The 17,848-nt window shown below is 43.2% G+C and overlaps 2 protein-coding genes and 1 pseudogene across 5 annotated transcripts in view; 1 reads left to right on the top strand and 2 right to left on the bottom strand.

The window, feature by feature from the left end:
• Window positions 1-17,848, bottom strand: part of DJ1C (Class I glutamine amidotransferase-like superfamily protein) — a 60,324-nt gene that overhangs the window by 31,955 nt on the left and 10,521 nt on the right. For all 4 annotated transcript variants that reach the window (XM_088701272.2, XM_088701271.2, XM_088701270.2 and 1 more), the window contains one exon: window positions 6,224-6,301. In XM_088701272.2, the coding sequence (XP_088557398.2) occupies window positions 6,224-6,301 (78 nt within the window). The remainder of the gene's footprint in view (window positions 1-6,223; window positions 6,302-17,848) is intronic.
• On the bottom strand, window positions 9,474-10,976 carry LOC149753164 (uncharacterized). The gene is made up of 3 exons (XM_089924095.1): window positions 10,229-10,976; window positions 10,039-10,079; window positions 9,474-9,957 (listed from the first exon to the last, which is right to left on the bottom strand). The coding sequence occupies exons 1-3, from the start codon at window positions 10,824-10,826 to the stop codon at window positions 9,625-9,627; spliced, it is 972 nt and encodes a 323-aa protein (XP_089780221.1). The 5' UTR covers window positions 10,827-10,976; the 3' UTR covers window positions 9,474-9,624.
• LOC149753163 (uncharacterized) lies at window positions 14,452-15,877 on the top strand (annotated as a pseudogene).

Below are 17,848 nucleotides of genomic sequence, written 5' to 3'. Positions count from 1 at the left end.
AATTCATCCATTATTTTTCACAAAACAAGATACCTGTTTTAGCAATGACACTGAAACATATTGTCCCATATATTTAACATGCATGGTGGGCATGATTTTCCAGTTTCAATGAGATAAATTTAACTACTTTACATTTTCATACTTATTTGTATATATTTATGTAATGAATCACCAAAAGAAGCTTGCAGTGTGATTCACGAGCACTATTTGGGTTAATATCCAGTCTACACTGCAATACTCAGATGCAATTTGGAAGCCTGAGCATCAAGAGAAATCCACTAGGTTGAGTGCTTTTGATGTTTGATCAATTCATAATTATGTAGAAAGTTTTATTTTGAAGTTCATGGCAAAAAGCTTTTCTTCTTTTATTCTTTTAGGAGTTCAGGTACTAATAACTTGTTCAGGGAATATAGTTTGCATCATGGTATGTCGAACCGGTCCGGCCAGCTACCGGTACATGCCGGTTCCGGTACGGAGACGAAGAAGACGAAGAGAAAAAGAGAGCGCGGAGAAGAGAGAGAGGGAGACTACCTGTGGCCGCCATCGGAGAGCCGCGGAGGGGCAGCGGAGGCCGGGGGGGCGGCAGAGCCCGGCAGAGGGCGGGGGAACCCGAGGGGACAAATCAATTGCCGACTTCACTTAAAACCCCCAAATTAAAAAGCCGCGGCCGCCCCCGCCCCCCGCCAGGCTCCGCCGTCCCCTCTGACCTCCGCCGCCCCTCCGCGGCTCTCCGATGGCGGCCACAGATGGTCTCCCTCCCTCTCTTCCCTGCGCTCTCTCTCGTTCTCTTCTTCTTCCCCGGCTCCGACAGAGAAGAGCTTCTCGGTTCGTACCATCCGATTTTGGTACGAACCGAAACCGTACCAGTCCGATAGGCAACCGGTACGCCTACCGGATCCGGTACGGCGGACCTTGGTTCGCATAATACATTTCTGGATCTTAGTTGAAGAAGTCACATAAGTGGAAAAGTAATGAAGTGGTTGCTGGCAAGGTCCACCGTACCGGATCCGGTAGGCGTACCGGTTGCCCACCGGACCGGTACGGGCCGGTTCGTACCGTGCTCCGGGCGGTACGAACCGGGAAGCTCTTCCCCGCCGGAACCGGGGAAGAAGAAGAGCACCAGAGAGAGCGCGGGGAAGAGAGGGAGAAAGCCCACCTCCGGCCGCCATCGGAGAGCCGCGGAGGGGCGTCGGAGGCCGGTGGGGGGCGGCGGAGGCCGGCGGGGGGCGGCGAAGCCCGCGGGGGTGCTGCGGAGGCCGCGGCCGCGTCCACTGTTTCGTAAGAAACAGGGGACGCGGCCGCGTTTTTAATTTGGGGATTTTAAGTGAAGTCGGCACATCGGTTGCCGACTTCACTTAAAAATCCCCAAATTAAAAAATTTGAGGATTTTTAAGTGAAGTCGGCAACCGATTTGCCGACTTCACTTAAAATCCCTAAATTAAAAAACGCGGCCGCGTCCCTGTTTCTTTCGAAACAGTGACGCGGCCGCGGCCGCGGCCTCCGCAGCGCCCCCGCGGGCTCCCCCGTCCCCCGCCCGGCTCCGCCGCCCCCCACCGGCCTCCGACGCCCCTCCGCGGCTCTCCGATGGCGGCCGAAGGTGGACTCCCTCCCTCTCTTCCCCGCGCTCCCTCTTTTTCTCCTCGTCTTCTTCGTCTCCGGCGAGGAACCGGTTCGTACCGGTTTCCACGGCTCCGCCGTACCGGTAGCTGGCCGGACCGGTTTGTACCGGCCCGTACCGGCCGGTACGAGCCGGTTCGGCATACGCTGGTTGCTGGTATTTTTAGGAGATACTTTCCCATTTAACGTGTCCTACTTTACTAATAAGAGAAATCATAAAATTTCGGAAAAAGCCTATTAGACATGGATGAATGATCAAAACACGTGGTTTAATTTTAAGAATAAGAAGAAAACACTTCAAACCAGGTCAGCTCCTCCTCTCCTCTAACTTTGGCTTGCTTACTCTTCGTCTATTATTTATTGAACCTGTGATCTTTTCTTCATTTCCACTTTAATACTTCCAAATACTGCTGTGCAGAACTTATTACTGCATTTAATCTACTAACTGAATTAATTTGATTCCTTGGATCGAGGTTTTAAATCCTGTGGGATGGGGCATCTCGATTTTCCCACATAACAGGACACCCCGTATCCCACCCCATCGTAGTGGCCATCTCGATCGAGCATCCTGATATGTGCCTAGAGAGAAATAAAAATAAAAATAAAAAAAGCAAAAGGCATTAAGGAGCCATGGGGGAGGGGAGGGGAATGAGAGAGAGAGAGAGGAGCATATGCACCACCAAATCATCAACTGCTCGTTTAGAGAGTTGTGCGGATAGATAAAGAGGGAGTATTGAATGCTTTGATATATGTGGTATTGGTGATCGAATGGCAAGAAGGAAGAGAATGCTTCTTTCATGTGAATCTGTGTGAGCATGACCGGTCCACTCCGCGTTTGCATCGAGAAGGGAAAAAGAAAAAAAAGGCATCAAGCACTCTATTGAGCGCCCATGACTCCATCTTCCCTTCTCCCTCCTGCCACTTGAGCAGTCCGAGGCTTTGGGTCCGTGCTGCCCCCTCCCTCCGTCTTCCCTGCATCAGAAAAACAAGAAAGCTTCCTCCCTCCATCTTTTCAAGCGATCTGAGTCATGCTCTACTTATCATGGGAAAAACATGGAAGGAGCCCACAAATCGAGCTTCCTCCCTCCTCCTTCCTAGCGACGATGACGATGCATCAGCGGAAAAAAAAGGTAGAGCTCCTTCCGACGATGAGCCGAAGGCCAAAGCATCGTCGCAAAAAAAAAGAGGCACATCCTGATCAGGATGACTGTATCGGCATGTGACCCAACCAAGATGAAGGCGAGATGGCCGGGATGGGGGCGAAAGGGAGTTTCCAAGACCCACACCTATCCCACGTGTCATGATCTCACTAGAATGGGACAAGTGGCCAGGACGGCCCCCGTCCCACCAGTTCTTCGGTCCTTGCTTTTGATATACTTTAATGGTTATAAATTGATTTCAATTTTTGGATCTAAGCGTATTGTTTTCTCCCAACTCCTTTTATCATGGATCTAAACCTTAATCATCTTTCTTCACAAATTTGCAAGCAAAGCAATCTGAATTTAAGTTCAAGGTAACCACTGAACTGATTCTTCAACACCTAAAAATCCAGAAAATTTTCGCTAGCATCTTTCCTCATTATCTAAACACGAGGACATGCTTATTTGTTTTTTTCTCTGATCATAGTTGTTGTAAGTTCCCACCTATCCTATTTGGACAGTTAACTAGATCTTTGATCTTAAAGTTAGATTTCTTTATCGGTGAAATCTTAAAGCTAAATTAAACCTATTCTTGGGACCTCCCATGCATCATCTTGGTAACAAAGCAAAGGATTTCTGCATCCTTTGCTTTAAGTCCATTTCTCTCTTTCTATTTTTTTTCCTTTGTTTCACAACCTTTTCATCAACATCGGCTAATTTCTCGTCAAAGACACCAAATATCCAAAGATGTCTTTTGCGAAGATACATGATGAATTAATGTCAATCATGAAATTTATTGGTAATGATTGCAGTTAATAAAAGCTATGCTATATGCATCAGAGCAGCATTAAGGTTGAAAAACGTTTTTAGCCAAACTACATATTATGATATCCAAAATTTAAGGCCATAAAAAAATAGTGCAAGAAGAGCCCCCAATTGAAGCTTCATCACATGGAGAGCCTATGACTAAAGGTCCATCACACAAATAAACTAATATTGAAGACCTGTTAATAAAGAATCCTGCAATTGAGGATCTATCTAACATCTTGGCAGAATAGGACCCAGAAAAAAAACAAAGAACAAAGAACTCGTGACCATAAATCACAACTGATCATTGTTAGTGTGAGGACCCGTGCGGGCATGTATTTAGTTCCACATTGATTATTCGCCAGGAAGATCTTTAGCACTTATATAGGACCAAAGAACCCAAATAATACCTTCCGGCTAATCTTTTTAGATGAGTTCCTGGATTGTGACAAATGGTATCAAAGCAGACCTAGCTTATAACCTATGTGGACTAGGAGACACTACAGCACAGGTATTTTTGAGCTAACTACAAGCTAATCGTAGTGTTTATGATTGAATTTGAATGGATTTGAACCCTTAGCCTGACAAGAATATCAGGGCTTGAACCGGGGAGAGTATGTAAGAACCCGCGTAGGCATTTGTTTAGTCCCACATTGGTTATTCGCTGGAAAGATCTTGGGTACTTATATAGGATCAAAAAACCCAAATAATACCTTTCGGCTACCATTTTTGGATGAGTTCCTGGGTTGTGACAGTTAGTTAACAGTTCAGGTTAAGCATATATTTCAAGATTTCGCTTGATTCTCATTCGAAGAATCCAGCAGTTAGCTGTGCTTGATGATCGATCATGTGGACATGATATGTTGATCAAGAGACTACATCAACCATCTAATTTTTAAGTTGCCAAGAACTCTTATATTAGTTCTAAAAACAAATATTGAAAATCCAACAGCAGATATTGATATTGTCATTAAGATCTTGATGGTGAGAATCATGCAGCAAAAATGGATCATGCAGAATCATTCTTTGGGCCCACACCTAGATGCAGTTAACATGATTGGACACAATTTTAAAGCTAGATCGTCATGAGAAATCCAATGTTTTGAGTCATTTTTATGTTTTATAACACTTTGCTAAGTTCTATTTTGAATTTAAAAGTCTTCTTTTAGGGGATTATTTACCATTACACTGCCCGTGCTGCAGTCGCCTTAAACAATGACCAAGTGCCAAAAGCTTGCTATATTGGTTTTTTTAGGAATCGAAGTTGGACAAATAAGTTGGTCAATGGGAGATAGTTTATATAAAGAAATACACTTTTTAATTTAGCTATCCTAGTTTACTACTTGGAGAAATGAAAAGTTTATAAAAAGCCTTCTAAGATTTGGACAAAAAGATTAATATGGGAGGTTTACTTTTCTAAGAATAAAAGAAAAAACTTCAGGCAAGGTCAGAGAAACCGATATCGGGCACCATACCGGTTTTCCGGCGAAACGAGCCGATACGGGCCCGGCCCGGTAATGAAGGGGAAACCTGCCGAAGATGGAGAAGGAGAAGAGAAAAAGAGAGTGAGCGGGGGAGAGAGGAGCGGCGGTGGACGCCGACAGAGGGCCGCGAGGGACCGGCGTCCGCCGCCGCTCCTCCCTCCCTTCCCCGCTCCCTCTCTCTTCTGTTCTTCTTCTCCAGCTCCGGCAGTGAGCCATTTTAAAAGCCGGAATTATACCGGTGAGCACCGGTATGGCTCAGTTTTGGATAAGCTGAAAATAAGCATATTTATGTATTTAGGACATCAGAAAATGCAGTAGTGAAATTAAAAAGGATAAAGAAAAAGACATCTTTGCAATATTTTTCACAATGCCTATAAGACAATATAAATTGCCCTCTAGCAGCTGCATGTAGCCTTTTGGCTTTGCTATAGACATATGTATAGGATATCTCAATAATAGATTATTTAAGAACCCAAGGGTTCATTTGGATCGTTGTTTATAGGGTCTGTGGATAAGTGCATGAAGGGGAGAAAGAGACTGGGAGAAAACAAAGACAAAGGAGATCATTTTGAGGGATCAGTATAATGGATTCAAATGAAAGGTGAATTATTTATCCCTCATTTAGAGATAATGGATTCCATAGGGTTCTCTAGAACTGTAACTTCTTCATGAACTCCTCCAAAACATTCCCACCAGTGCATACTTTATCACCAGATAACCAAAGCCAACATCCAACCAGGGTCCAAAAGGATTGTTTATGCACCGTGCAGATATTACATTTCTTATTATAGTCTATGTTAGAACTTATATTATCATGTCTACAGAGTGACTTATATCCAGTCCCTTGACAAGAAGGTTATCCCTTTGACACCATGAAGTTTGTGAAAGGAGCGAAGGAGCACTGTCACAAAATTTCATCAAAACAAATTACTATAATCATGATTATCATAATCTTTACTACCAAATGAAGATACAGCATATGATATCATATCAAGGTTTTGTTAGAATGTTTATTGTGCCTTGGCTGACGTCTAAATGACTTTGTAGTATTTCAATATTTTTCTGACTTGGTCATTTATTATCACACATAAGCTAGAAAAAGTTACAACGCAAAAAAAAAAGAGCTGTGTTAACAATATATAGTCTCAAAATCATCACAAAGGAGAAAATACTTACTCGAGGTTCTCGATTAAATGACCACTCGACCTTATTAAATTCTTCCTTTCTTTGATGACCACCATCAGCTTGCATTAACTATGTAAACAAGATTAAGAAGATTAAGAATCCAAGAACTATTAGCAATAGAAGATTTAACCTTTCAACAACCAAGTGCTACTTCATAAACAAAAGCATGTTTACAAATTCATGAAGCAGAAGCGCCACATAAAGTATGACAGCTTTGATAAATTCACAGAAACCCAAAAACATCTCATAAAGGTGATAGTAATTGCATGCAACGTATGCATCATAAGTATTTATTCACATGAAGAAACTAAAAGCATGCATATAGCGTGAAAATAAATAGAACAAACTTTACAACAAGCACAAGACAATCAACGTAAAAGCATACAAGAACCTTCTCACCTGAAAAAAATAAATACAGTAAAATAAAGACCAGCAAATGACTTCTTATCTAAACATCTCATCTTTCTTCAGTAAAATTTATTCTATATTAATCACAAAACATTGAACAAACTTATTGAGTCTATTTATAATATCCTTATGCACAATGTAAAACATTGTTTACATACTTGGGGCATCAAATGCCTTAAACCAATTACTTTTAGATGAAAAAACTAAGGTTTCTAAGGAACTGAAATATGGAAATGAGTATCCTCAGCTTCACTTTTTTCACACTTTTTACGGTCACCAAAGAGGAAGACCAAACTCAGAGAGCTAGATTTAAAACATAAATATTGCTGATATTTCAATTTGAACCCAACATAGAATTTGTTTAAGTTATTATATTATCAATCTCATTTATACAATCACAAGCAACCCGGCCAGTTTGGGGTGGACTGAACCAGACTGGTCAATTACTGACAAGGTTCAGCCCAAGGTACGCGGTACCGAGCGTACCGACGTACTGGTCGGCTCCGGTAATGGTACGGTACCGATGCCGAACCGATACCGTACCGATGGGGCTGGTTCGGCCTGGTTTCCACCCCATCGCCTTTTTTTTTTTTTAGAGTTCTCGCACTTTTGGATACTTTTTTGATGTTTCTATGTTCAGATTTAAGGTTAAAACTAGATGATGCAACTTATTACTTCCAATGATTCAAATAATGAGATGAAGAACATAAAATATCTTCAAATTAAGATACAATCAATTACATATATTTAAAGCACTCTCGGATATCTAAAATCGAGTCGAGCGGCGATGCTTCTCGTCAATATCTGGATCATCAGCATAATATGGAGGCAAATCAACCCATCCCTCTAACCAAGCAGCGTTGTAGTCTTGTATGCTCAATCCCCGAGGAATGCGCGTCGGGTCATAAGAACTCTCGGATCTTTCACTAAAGCTCTGGCTTTGAGAGGTGTCCTAATAATATGACTATGAAGGGGCCTATCCGAATATGCCGGCACCAAAATTCGACCCGTAAGACCCTCCGGGCTGCGCAGGATAGTAGCCACCGGAAGATGACTCCGATGTACCATATCCATAGGCTAGCTGAGGCCGCGGATAATAAGAAGACTCGGAACTTGATACATCAATGGATTCGACTCCACATGGAAGGTCATCTGCAGCTGCATCCTAGCCTCCTGAACGACCTCGAGGAGCCCTTCTTCGATATGCAATGGTATCCAACCAGTCTATATCAGACGACCTACCGTGGTCCTTATCTTGTGTAGCATGCGTAAACTGAGACTCACCAGTGTATCGAAAATCTTTCTCCAACTGTCTCATAAGTAGTACCATACTGTCCTCCACTCCCTCCATGGCTAGTAGATCCATCACCACCAGAAGCTTCATCGCTGCTGGTCCAAGTCTCCTCAACACTCTCCATTGGGATTCTTTCCTTTTCTTTTCTCGTTTGCTGGGATTGACACCCTCCTGATCGAGTCGACTGGGTACTAGAGCGTCCTCGTCCTCGCATGAGAGGATCATCTCTCTGAATGGGAGCATCGTACCAGTCATGCGATGACTGGCTTCCCTCTAGCCACGTCCTATCAGCTGTAGAAGTGCGTGGAATGTTGCACTCAGCCCATTGCCGTGGATCGACCATAGCCTCGGTGGCTATGATGCTGGTTGGTCGTCGAGGCGATCCTGGCTCATCAAACTCGGGCTCCTGTTGCTGGACCACAAACCAGTCTAGCATTAGATTATCATCATCATCTGTAAAAGTCCTATAGATGGGATCTGCATACTTGAGCTCTACTTTCTTCTAAATGCATTTTAGCCTCAACCGCAGATTGTAGTGTACATAAACTAGATCGTTGAGGCGCTTTTGTGTCAAACGGCTCCTCTATTTGCTGTGGATGAGGGCGAAGGTGGACTAGTTGCGCTCACAGCCACTTAAGGAGACCGTTTGAGAGAGGATCCGGATAGCTATCCGCTTAAGATTTTTTGCGGATCCGCTAAAATGAATCCACCATTCAGCTGCAAAAATATTAAAGATAATTACATTTTACATATATGATGGCCTCATAGTTGAAGATAATTCAGCTGCAAAAATATCCTGCAGATTTGTATTGTACCTGGATTCATAGTTGTCTTGCTCACGACAGCTGGTCGCTGTCCAAAGCTGTGGCTGCCCTCTCTAAATAATTTGGCCTGTGAAAAGAAGCTTATTGTAGTATGTTAATAATATAATCCGATATATTTACATATGCTACTAAATCATAGTTACCTCTTCTATACATAATGCGGCGACTTCTGGATCAGGCTCCATCTTATAAATAACATTACATAGAACATCAAGAAATTCATCATCCATACCAATTCCACTTTCGTATTGAAACCGGAGATTCAGGTAGTATGCTGCACATAGATGACACCATCTTAGTATAATTATGCAAATATATCAATCAATATAATTATCAATATTATCGCTTACCTGCTAGATGTAATTTTCTACCCATTTGGGCTCCCCACCGCCACTCAATGATGTCGATGTACTCGTGGGCATGGGCTACATCTGCCTCCATGATCTAAGCCTTTGCCTTCTCCATCATGTGATACAAAAAGCCCATCTAAGGATACCTCTCGCTATCCACGGCCCGCAACACTTCATATAATGGTTTGATAGCCTTGACTATCGCATTGGCCCGCTGCCAGAATGACTGCCTGCTTACCAAGTCTTCCATCCTGCTTTCTTCAGTGCCGGCCTGGGCATATCTACTTTCCTACCACTCGGGACTGACAAACATCAAACGTAGGGCTCCTTTCTTCTCGATAAGGCTATCAAGTGCAATGTAGTTAGTAGCAAACCATGTGACTCCTGGTCTAAGAATCTCTCCCTCTGTATACTTTCTCATTAATGAAAGAACCCAAGTATGGCTATAAATATACCTGGTGATGCGTTGAGCTATCTCCACCATATATTGCACTCTACGGATCTTTCCAATGTCCATCAGGATGAGGCCGATGCAAAGTGCAACACATGGGATCCAGAAAATTTGTGGTCGCGCTCCATCAAGACCTCCCCGGCCAACTTATATTGCGGCCCATTATCAGTGACGACCTGCACGATATTCTCCTCTCCAATCTGATCAATCACCTCCTTCATAAGTCTGAGGATGTATGAGGCATTGTGCACCTTATCCGAAGCATCAAGTGACTTGTGAAAGAAGGTCTTCGTATCACAGTATGTCAGAAAGTTGATGGCCCGCTTTGTCGGACCGGTCCAACCATCACATATCAGAGTGAGCCCATATGTGGGCCACTTGTTCTTATATGAGCCAATCTAATTCTGTAGCTCCTCATTGTTGTCAAAAAGCTCACCGTAGATGTTCTTCGATTCTGAAGGATCGACACCGGAACCGACAGACTGTATGGCGGAAATGGCAGACTTATAGTATGTATTGTCTGCAGCATTCGTTGGGATATGGTTGAAGTGGAACCAAGATCCAATAGCTCGCCACATATCCTTCTTCTCCTTCTTCCACATTGTGTCTACCCTTTGCTGCTTCGAATCTCTCCTGAGGAAGGCATGCGAATCTACATCATAGATTGACGCTCCTGATGAAATCCCTCCGGAAGACTTCTTTCGGCTACCAAAACTACCCAGGATAGATGCAATCCGGCCACGTCCTCTACCCTCGCCCTTCCTGATTGAGGTTGTCCTTTGAAACTCTGGATCTTGTCTGTTTCCACCAGAACCGGCACTCGACTCGAAAAATGAGGGCCCAAATCGAGCCCGATGCCTCGCCACCTCCTCCTGCTGCCACCGATCATCCAGACTCGCCCGCATGGCAGCCTGGATCTGTGCCTCCTCCTCATCTGGACCCTCGACCTCCTGTGACTCCATGAAGTAATAGAAAGGTGCTTCTGCAGCTTGGCGTTCCACCTCCGCTTTCTGTTTTGCAGCCCTCTTCTTGGTTGCTTTGATCTCAGCGAGTTTTTCCTCATCAACTGACGGATGCTCGGTGGGCACTCCGAGCATGCAGATATCTCACGATAATTTCCGGCTAAGTGCTGCTTTAATCTGGTTATCCCTCCTTCCTTGAAGCACTTATGACAATAATTGCACTGAAACTGATGTCGTTCACTAAGCATCTTCCCATGCTCCCAGTCAATATTACGCTCTTGGGGTTGCCCTCTCGATTGCTCCATTCCTACGACCACATTAATATTTTTTAAATTTCAAATTATTTTTAATTAAAAATTAATTTTTAAAATTTTTAATTAAATTATAAATTATATAAATTCTGTAAAAACAAAAGTTAATGTCACCATTAACATCATCCATATATCGACAACATATAAAAAATTCAAGACGAAATGGAATCATTTAATCATTTCCTATTTTTTGGCAATTTTTGACTTAATTTTTTTAAACAATTTATATGAAATATTAGAAAAACAATGTAGGGGAAAGAAATTTTACCTTATTTAATTTTTGCTGGATTTTTCTTGAAGAAAAACGACGCTCTCTGACCCTTCTAAATTTTTTTCACGCCTTTGTTTGTCTTTCTCTTCTTTTCCTCCTTTGTCTCTGCCTTTCCTTTCACATTATTTCTGGCTTTGGCTGATGAATCGCTCGGCTTTTATAGCCAAACAAATGCTAAGACAACTATGCTACGAGTGAAGTAAATGGCCAGTGTTGTGGCACTTTATGCCGCCATTTACTCTTTGCTGTGGCACTTTTGATGGCGCCACAGCGCGTGGTAGGGTGGAAATCATCCGAAAAAATCATCCGTTGTCGTGGCACTTTCAAAAGTGCCATATTTTGGCACTGTGGCACTTTAAGGGGCACTTTTGAAAGTGGCTCTGGTCAAAGTGCCACAGCGCTGGCACTTAGCGCATGTACCGGTGCGAACCGGGTGGTTCGCACCAGTATTAGGCAAAAACCGACCGGTTCCGACCCAAATTGGGTCCGAACCGATTTTCACCCCCGTACTGGACCGATCCGGTACGGGCTGAGCCGACCGGTACAGGTCGGTTCAGCAGACACTGGTTCAGCCAGTCGAATCAAGACTATTAAACCCTCGAAGCACTCCAACTCTCCCAATGACCTTGAAGGCCAAAGCCCTCGCCTCCCCTCTCCCGCGCCTGCCTCCTCCTCCAACCTCTGTCCTCCGACGACACTATTCCATGGCATCTCGTCCATATTCGATGACGCAACAACGTTCTGGTTAGGTAAATCCCTGCTGCTGATTATGAAGACATTGGACGGCTCACAGCCCTCATCTTCCCTCTCTCCCTCTTCCACCTCCTCCTCTGGCCTATCCTCCAACGATGCATCCAACAGCATCCTATCTATGTGCGATGGTGATGTTGACATTCCAGCCAAATAAGTCCTCTCTCTCCACATCCATTCTTTCTCTCTCAAGTGAGTCTGGAGGCCTTGGCCTCTCTCTCTCCCACCCTTACTCCCTCTCCTCTCCCACTAGCTCCAATATGCCACTAGTACGTACCATACCAAACAAGTGACAGGCCAACATGACTCCCAATACCGGTTTGATGTGTGCGTGTAAACACGCGCATGCACAGAGCATAAACACATATGTATATACATACACAAATATATACAAGGTTTGCCGTCTCGATATCGGATTCCGTACCAGTATCATCCTATTACAGTATCAATACATTGTACAGTACGGTAAGCAGTGTCTGCTGAACCGACCTGTACCGGTCAGTTTAGCCCGTACCAGACCGGTACCGACTGGCTCCGGTCCGGTAGGGAGTGGAAATCGGCTCCGACCCAATTTGGGTTGGAACCGGTCGGTTTTTGCCTCGTACCGGTGCGAACCGGTACATACTCGAACCGATGCGAACTGCTAGGTTCGCACCGATTCGAGGTAATGGAGGGCAGCGCGTGGCTACGGCCACGCGCTAAGTACCAGTGCCACAAAGTGCCACAGCACTGGCCAGAGGCACTTTCAAAAGTGCCACAGTAAAGTGCCACAATGCCAAAATGTGGCACTTTTGAAAGTGCCACGGCGTGTGGCACTTTCAAAAGTGCCACAATGCCTCAACGGATGGTTTTTTCGGATGATTTCCACCCTGCCATGCGCTGTAGCACCATCAAAAGTGCCACAACGAAGAGTAAATGGCGGCATTTGAAAGTGTCATACGCTGTGGCACTTTCAAAAGTGCAACAGCGCTGGCCATTTACTTCACCCGTAACGTGGTTATCTTAGCATTTGTTCGGCTGTAAAAGCCAAGCAATTCATCAGCCAAAGCCAGAAATAAGGTGAAAGGAAAGGCAGAGATAAAGGAGGAGAAAAAGAAAAGAAAAGCAAAGACAAAGGCATGAAAAAAATTTAGAAGGGTCAGAGAGCGTCGTTTTTCTTCAAGAAAAATCAAGCAAAAGCTAAATAAGGTAAAATTTCTTTCCCCTATATTGTTTTTTTTAATATTTCATTTAAATTGCTTAAAAAATTAAGTCAAAAATTGCCAAAAAATAGGAAATGATTAAATGATTCCATTTCGTCTTGAATTTTTTATATGTTGTCGATATATGGATGATGTTAATGGTAACATTAACTTTTGTTTTTACAAAATTTATATAATTTATAATTTAATTAAAAATTTTAAAAATTAATTTTTAATTAAAAATAATTTGAAATTTAAAAAAAATTAATGTGGTCGTAGGAATAGAGCCATCAAGGAGAGGGCATCCCCAAGAGCGTAATATTGGCTAGGAGCATGGGAAGATGCTCAGTGAACGACACTAATTTCAATGCAATTATTGCCACAAGTGCTTCAAGGGAGGAGTACCAGATTAAAGCAGCACTAAGCCGGTAATTCTCGTAAGATATCTGCGTGCTCAGAGTGCCCACCGAACATCCGTCAGCTGATGAGGAAAAAAATCGCTGAGATCAAAACAACCAAGGAGAGGACCGCGAAGCAGAAAGCAGAGGTGGAACGCCAAGCTGCAGAAGCACCTTCCTATCACTTCATAGAGTCACAGGAGGTTGAGGGTCCAGATGAGGAGACACAGATCCAAGCTGCCATACAGACGAATCTGAATAATCGGTGGCAGCAGGAGGTGGCGAGGCATCGGGCTCGATTTGGGCCCTCGTTTTTCGAGTCGAACGCCGGTTCTGATGGAAGCAGACAAGATCCAGAGTTTCAAAGGACAACCTCAGTCAGGAAGGGCGAGGGCAGAGGACGTGGCCGGATTGCATTTATCCTGATTGGTTTTGGTAGCCGAAAGAAGTCTTCCGGAGGGATTCCACCAGGAGCATCAATCCATGATGTAGATCTGCATGCCTTCTCCAGGAAAGATTCGAAGCAACAAAGGATAGACACAATATGGAAGAAGGAGAAGAAGGATATGTGGCGAGCTATTGGATCCTGGTTCCACTTCAGCCACATCCCAGCGAATGCTGCAGACAATACATACTACAAGTCTGCCATTTCCGCCATACAGTCTGCCGATTCCGGTGTCGATCCTCCAGATCCGAAGAACATTTACGGTGAGCTTCTTGACAATAATAAGGAGCTACAGAATTGGATTGGCTCATATAAGAGCAAATGGCCCACATATGGGCTCACTCTGATGTGTGATGGTTGGACCGATCCGACAAAGCGGGCCATCATCAACTTTCTAACATACTGTGATACGAAGACCTTCTTCCACAAGTCAGTTGATGCTTCGGATAAGGTGCACAACGCCTCATACATCCTCAGACTTATGGAGGAGGTGATTGATCAGATTGGACAGGAGAATGTCGTGTAGGTCGTCATTGATAATGAGCCGCAATATAAGTTGGCTGGGGAGGTCTTGATGGAGCGGCGACCACAAATTCTCTGGACCCCACATGCTGCACATTGCATCGACCTCATTCTGATGGACATTGGAAAGATCCGTAGGGTGCAACATACGGTGGAGATAGACCAACGCATCACCAGATATATTTATAGCCATACTTAGGTTCTTTCATTAATGAGAAAGTATACAGGATAAAAGATTCTTAGACCAGGAGTCACACGGTTTGCTACGAACTACATTGCACTTGATAGCCTTATCGAGAAGAAAGGAGCCCTACGTCAGATGTTTGTCAGTCCTGAGTGGCAGAAAAGTAGATATGCCCAGGCCGGCACTGAAGGAAGCAAGATGGAAGACTTGGAAAGCAGGCAGTCATTCTGGCAGCGAGCCAATGCGATAGTCAAGACTATCAAACCATTATATGAAGTGTTGCGGGCCGTGGATAGCGAAAGGTACCTCCAGATGGGCTTTTTGTATCACATGATGGAGAAGACAAAGGCTCAGATCATGAAGGCAAATGTAGCCCATGCCCACGAGTACATCGACATCATTGAGTGGCGGTGGGGAGCCCAAATAGGTAGAAAATTACATCTAGCAGGTAAGCGATAATATTGATAATTATATTGATTGATATATTTGCATAATTATACTAAGATGGTGTCATCTATGTGCAGCATACTACATGAATCCTCGGTTCCAGTACGAGAGTGGAATTGGTATGGATGATGAACTTCTTGATGCTCTGCGTAATGTTATTTATAAGATGGAGCCTGATCCAGAAGTCGCCGCGTCATGTATAGAAGAGGTAACTATGATTTAATAGCATGTGTAAATATATCGGATCTTATATTATTAACATACTACAAAAAGCTTCTTTTCACAGACCAAATTATTTAGAGAGGGCAGCCATAGCTTTGGACAGCGACCAACTATCATGAGCAAGACAACTATGAATCCAGGTACAATACAAATCTGCAAGACATTTTTACAACTGAATTATCTTGAACTATGAGGCCATCATATATGTAAAATGTAATTATCTTCAATATTTTTGCAGCTGAATAGTGGATTCATTTTGGCAGATCTGCAAAAAATCTTAAGCGGATAGCTATCCAGATCCTCTCCCGAACGGTCTCCTCGAGTGGCTGTGAGCACAACTGGTCCACCTTCGCCCTCGTCCACAACAAACAGAGGAACCGTTTGACACAAAAGCGTCTCAACGACTTAGTTTATGTGCACTATAATCTGCGGTTGAGGCTAAAATGCATTCAGGAGGAAGTGGAGCTCAAGTATGCAGATCCCATCTATAGGACTTTTACAGATGATGATGATAATCCTATGCTCGACTAGCTTGCGGCCCAGCAGCAGGAGCCCGAGCTTGATGAGCCAGGATCGCCTCGTCGACCAGCCAGCATCATAGCCACCGAGGCTATGGTCGATCCACGACAATGGGCTGAGCGCAACATTCCACGCACTCCTACAGCTGATAGGATGTGGCTAGAGGGGAGCCAGTCACCGCATGACTGGTACGACGCTCCCGTTCAGAGAGATGATCCTATCATGCGAGGACGAGGACGCTCTAGTACCTAGTCGACTCGATCAGGAGGGCGTCAATCCCAGCAAACGAGAAAAGAAAAGAAAAGAGCCCCAGTGGAGAGTGTCGAGGAGACTTGGACTAGCACGATGAAGGTTCTGGTGGTGATGGATCTACCAACCATGGAGGGAGTGGAGGACAGTATGGTACTACTTATGAGACAGCCGGAGGAAGATTTTCGATACACCGATGAGTCTCAGTTTACGCATGCTACACAAGATACGGACCACGGTAGGTCGTCTGATATAGGCCGGTCGGATACCATTGAATATCGAAGAAGGGCTTTCCGAGGTCGTTCAGGAGGTCAAGATGCAGCTGCAGATGACCTCCCATGTGGAGTCGGATCCATTGATGTATCAAGTTCCGAGTCTTCCTATTATTCGCGGCCTCAGCCAGCCTATGGATATGGTGCATCGGAGTCATCTTCCGGTGGCTACTACCCTGCGCAGCCCGGAGGGTCTTACGGGTCGGATTTTGGTGCCGGCATATTCGGATGGGCTCCTTCACAACCATATTATCAAGACACCTCTCAGAGCCAGAGCTTCAGCGAGAGATCCGAGAGTTCTTATGACTCGACGCGCATTCCTCGGAGATTGAGCATATAAGACTACAACGTCGTTTGGTTAGAGAGATGGATTGATCTGCCTCCATATTATGTTGATGATCCAGATATCGACGAGAAGCATCGCCACTCGACCCGATTTTAGATATCCGATAGTGCTTTAAATGTATGTAATTGATTGTATCTTAATTTAAAAATATTTTATGTTCTTCATCTCATTATTTGAATCATTTGGAAGTAATAAGTTGCATCATCTAGTTTTAACCTTAAACCTAAATATGGAAACATCAAAAAAAATCCAAAGGTGAGAGAACTCCACACAAAAAAAAAACGACGACGGGGTCGAAACCAGGCCGAACCAGCCACATCTGTACAATATCGGTTCGGCTCGGTTCGGCATCAGTACCGTACCGTTACCGAAGCCGACCGATACGTCGGTACGCTCGGTACCGCGTACCTTGATGGTAAGGTTCAATGTATCGAGTATCAGTACGATACATGGTGTGTGTATATATATATGTGCATGCTTATGATTGGGTAATTTAGCTAACTGAAGCCTTGTAGCTATAAATGAAATGCAAAACCATTGATCAAATATTTAAATTAAATATCCACATTTTCAAGTTTTACCTACAATATCTAAATGCTTCCAATTTCCAATGGTCCAAAAATGAACTATCTTAATGTCAAGAGGAAATTTTTTTATCAAGTTTGGATCTTAATTATGTTTTATCGACTCTTTCTTTTAGATCAAGTCTTAGGCCCTGCTTGGAATTGTTGTTGGCAGCAGAGCTTTTGGAAGTAGAGTTTTCATAAAAAGCTATTTGTTATTTGGCTATTACATTTCTAAAGTGTTTTAGAATTTTGGAAGTACAGCTTTTAACTTGCTATTTTGAAATGATAAAATTACAATAAAAGATATTGCATATTATTGTATAGTAGAGTATAATACAATATAATATTATACTATATATTAAAATATTATTATATTATATAATATTATTATAATATAGTGTAATATAACATTGAGTACTATAGCCTAATAATATAACATAATATGATATGGTATGATATGATATGATATAGTAATATATTATTAATAGTACAATATTATAACAATATAATATAATATTATTATCACTATAATTTAATATATAATTAATATAATAATATTTTAATATAATATAACAATATCATACAGTGGATTATAATCTAATCTAATAATAGATTATATTATATTATTATTATTATATAATAAT

This window comes from Phoenix dactylifera, chromosome 7 (assembly GCF_051530095.1).
Source record: "Phoenix dactylifera cultivar Ajwa chromosome 7, Ajwa_hap1_PhDact_Kaust_v1.1, whole genome shotgun sequence".
In the NCBI taxonomy this organism is placed as follows: Eukaryota; Viridiplantae; Streptophyta; class Magnoliopsida; order Arecales; family Arecaceae; genus Phoenix; species Phoenix dactylifera.
The sequence above is the reverse complement of the archived record's forward strand: the minus strand, read 5'-3'. Positions and strand labels throughout refer to the sequence as shown.

Excerpts from the sequence above, each read along its gene's own strand:
- LOC149753164 (XM_089924095.1), bottom strand. The coding sequence starts at position 10,826 with ATGGAGCAATCGAGAGGGCAACCCCAAGAGCGTAATATTGACTGGGAG. Across the intron at positions 10,080-10,228 it reads GGAGGGATTTCATCAGGAGC|ACAATACATACTATAAGTCT; the intron begins GTCAATCTATGA and ends CGAATGCTGCAG. Across the intron at positions 9,958-10,038 it reads CCATTTCCGCCATACAGTCT|ATTGGCTCATATAAGAACAA; the intron begins GTCGGTTCCGGT and ends CTACAGAATTAG.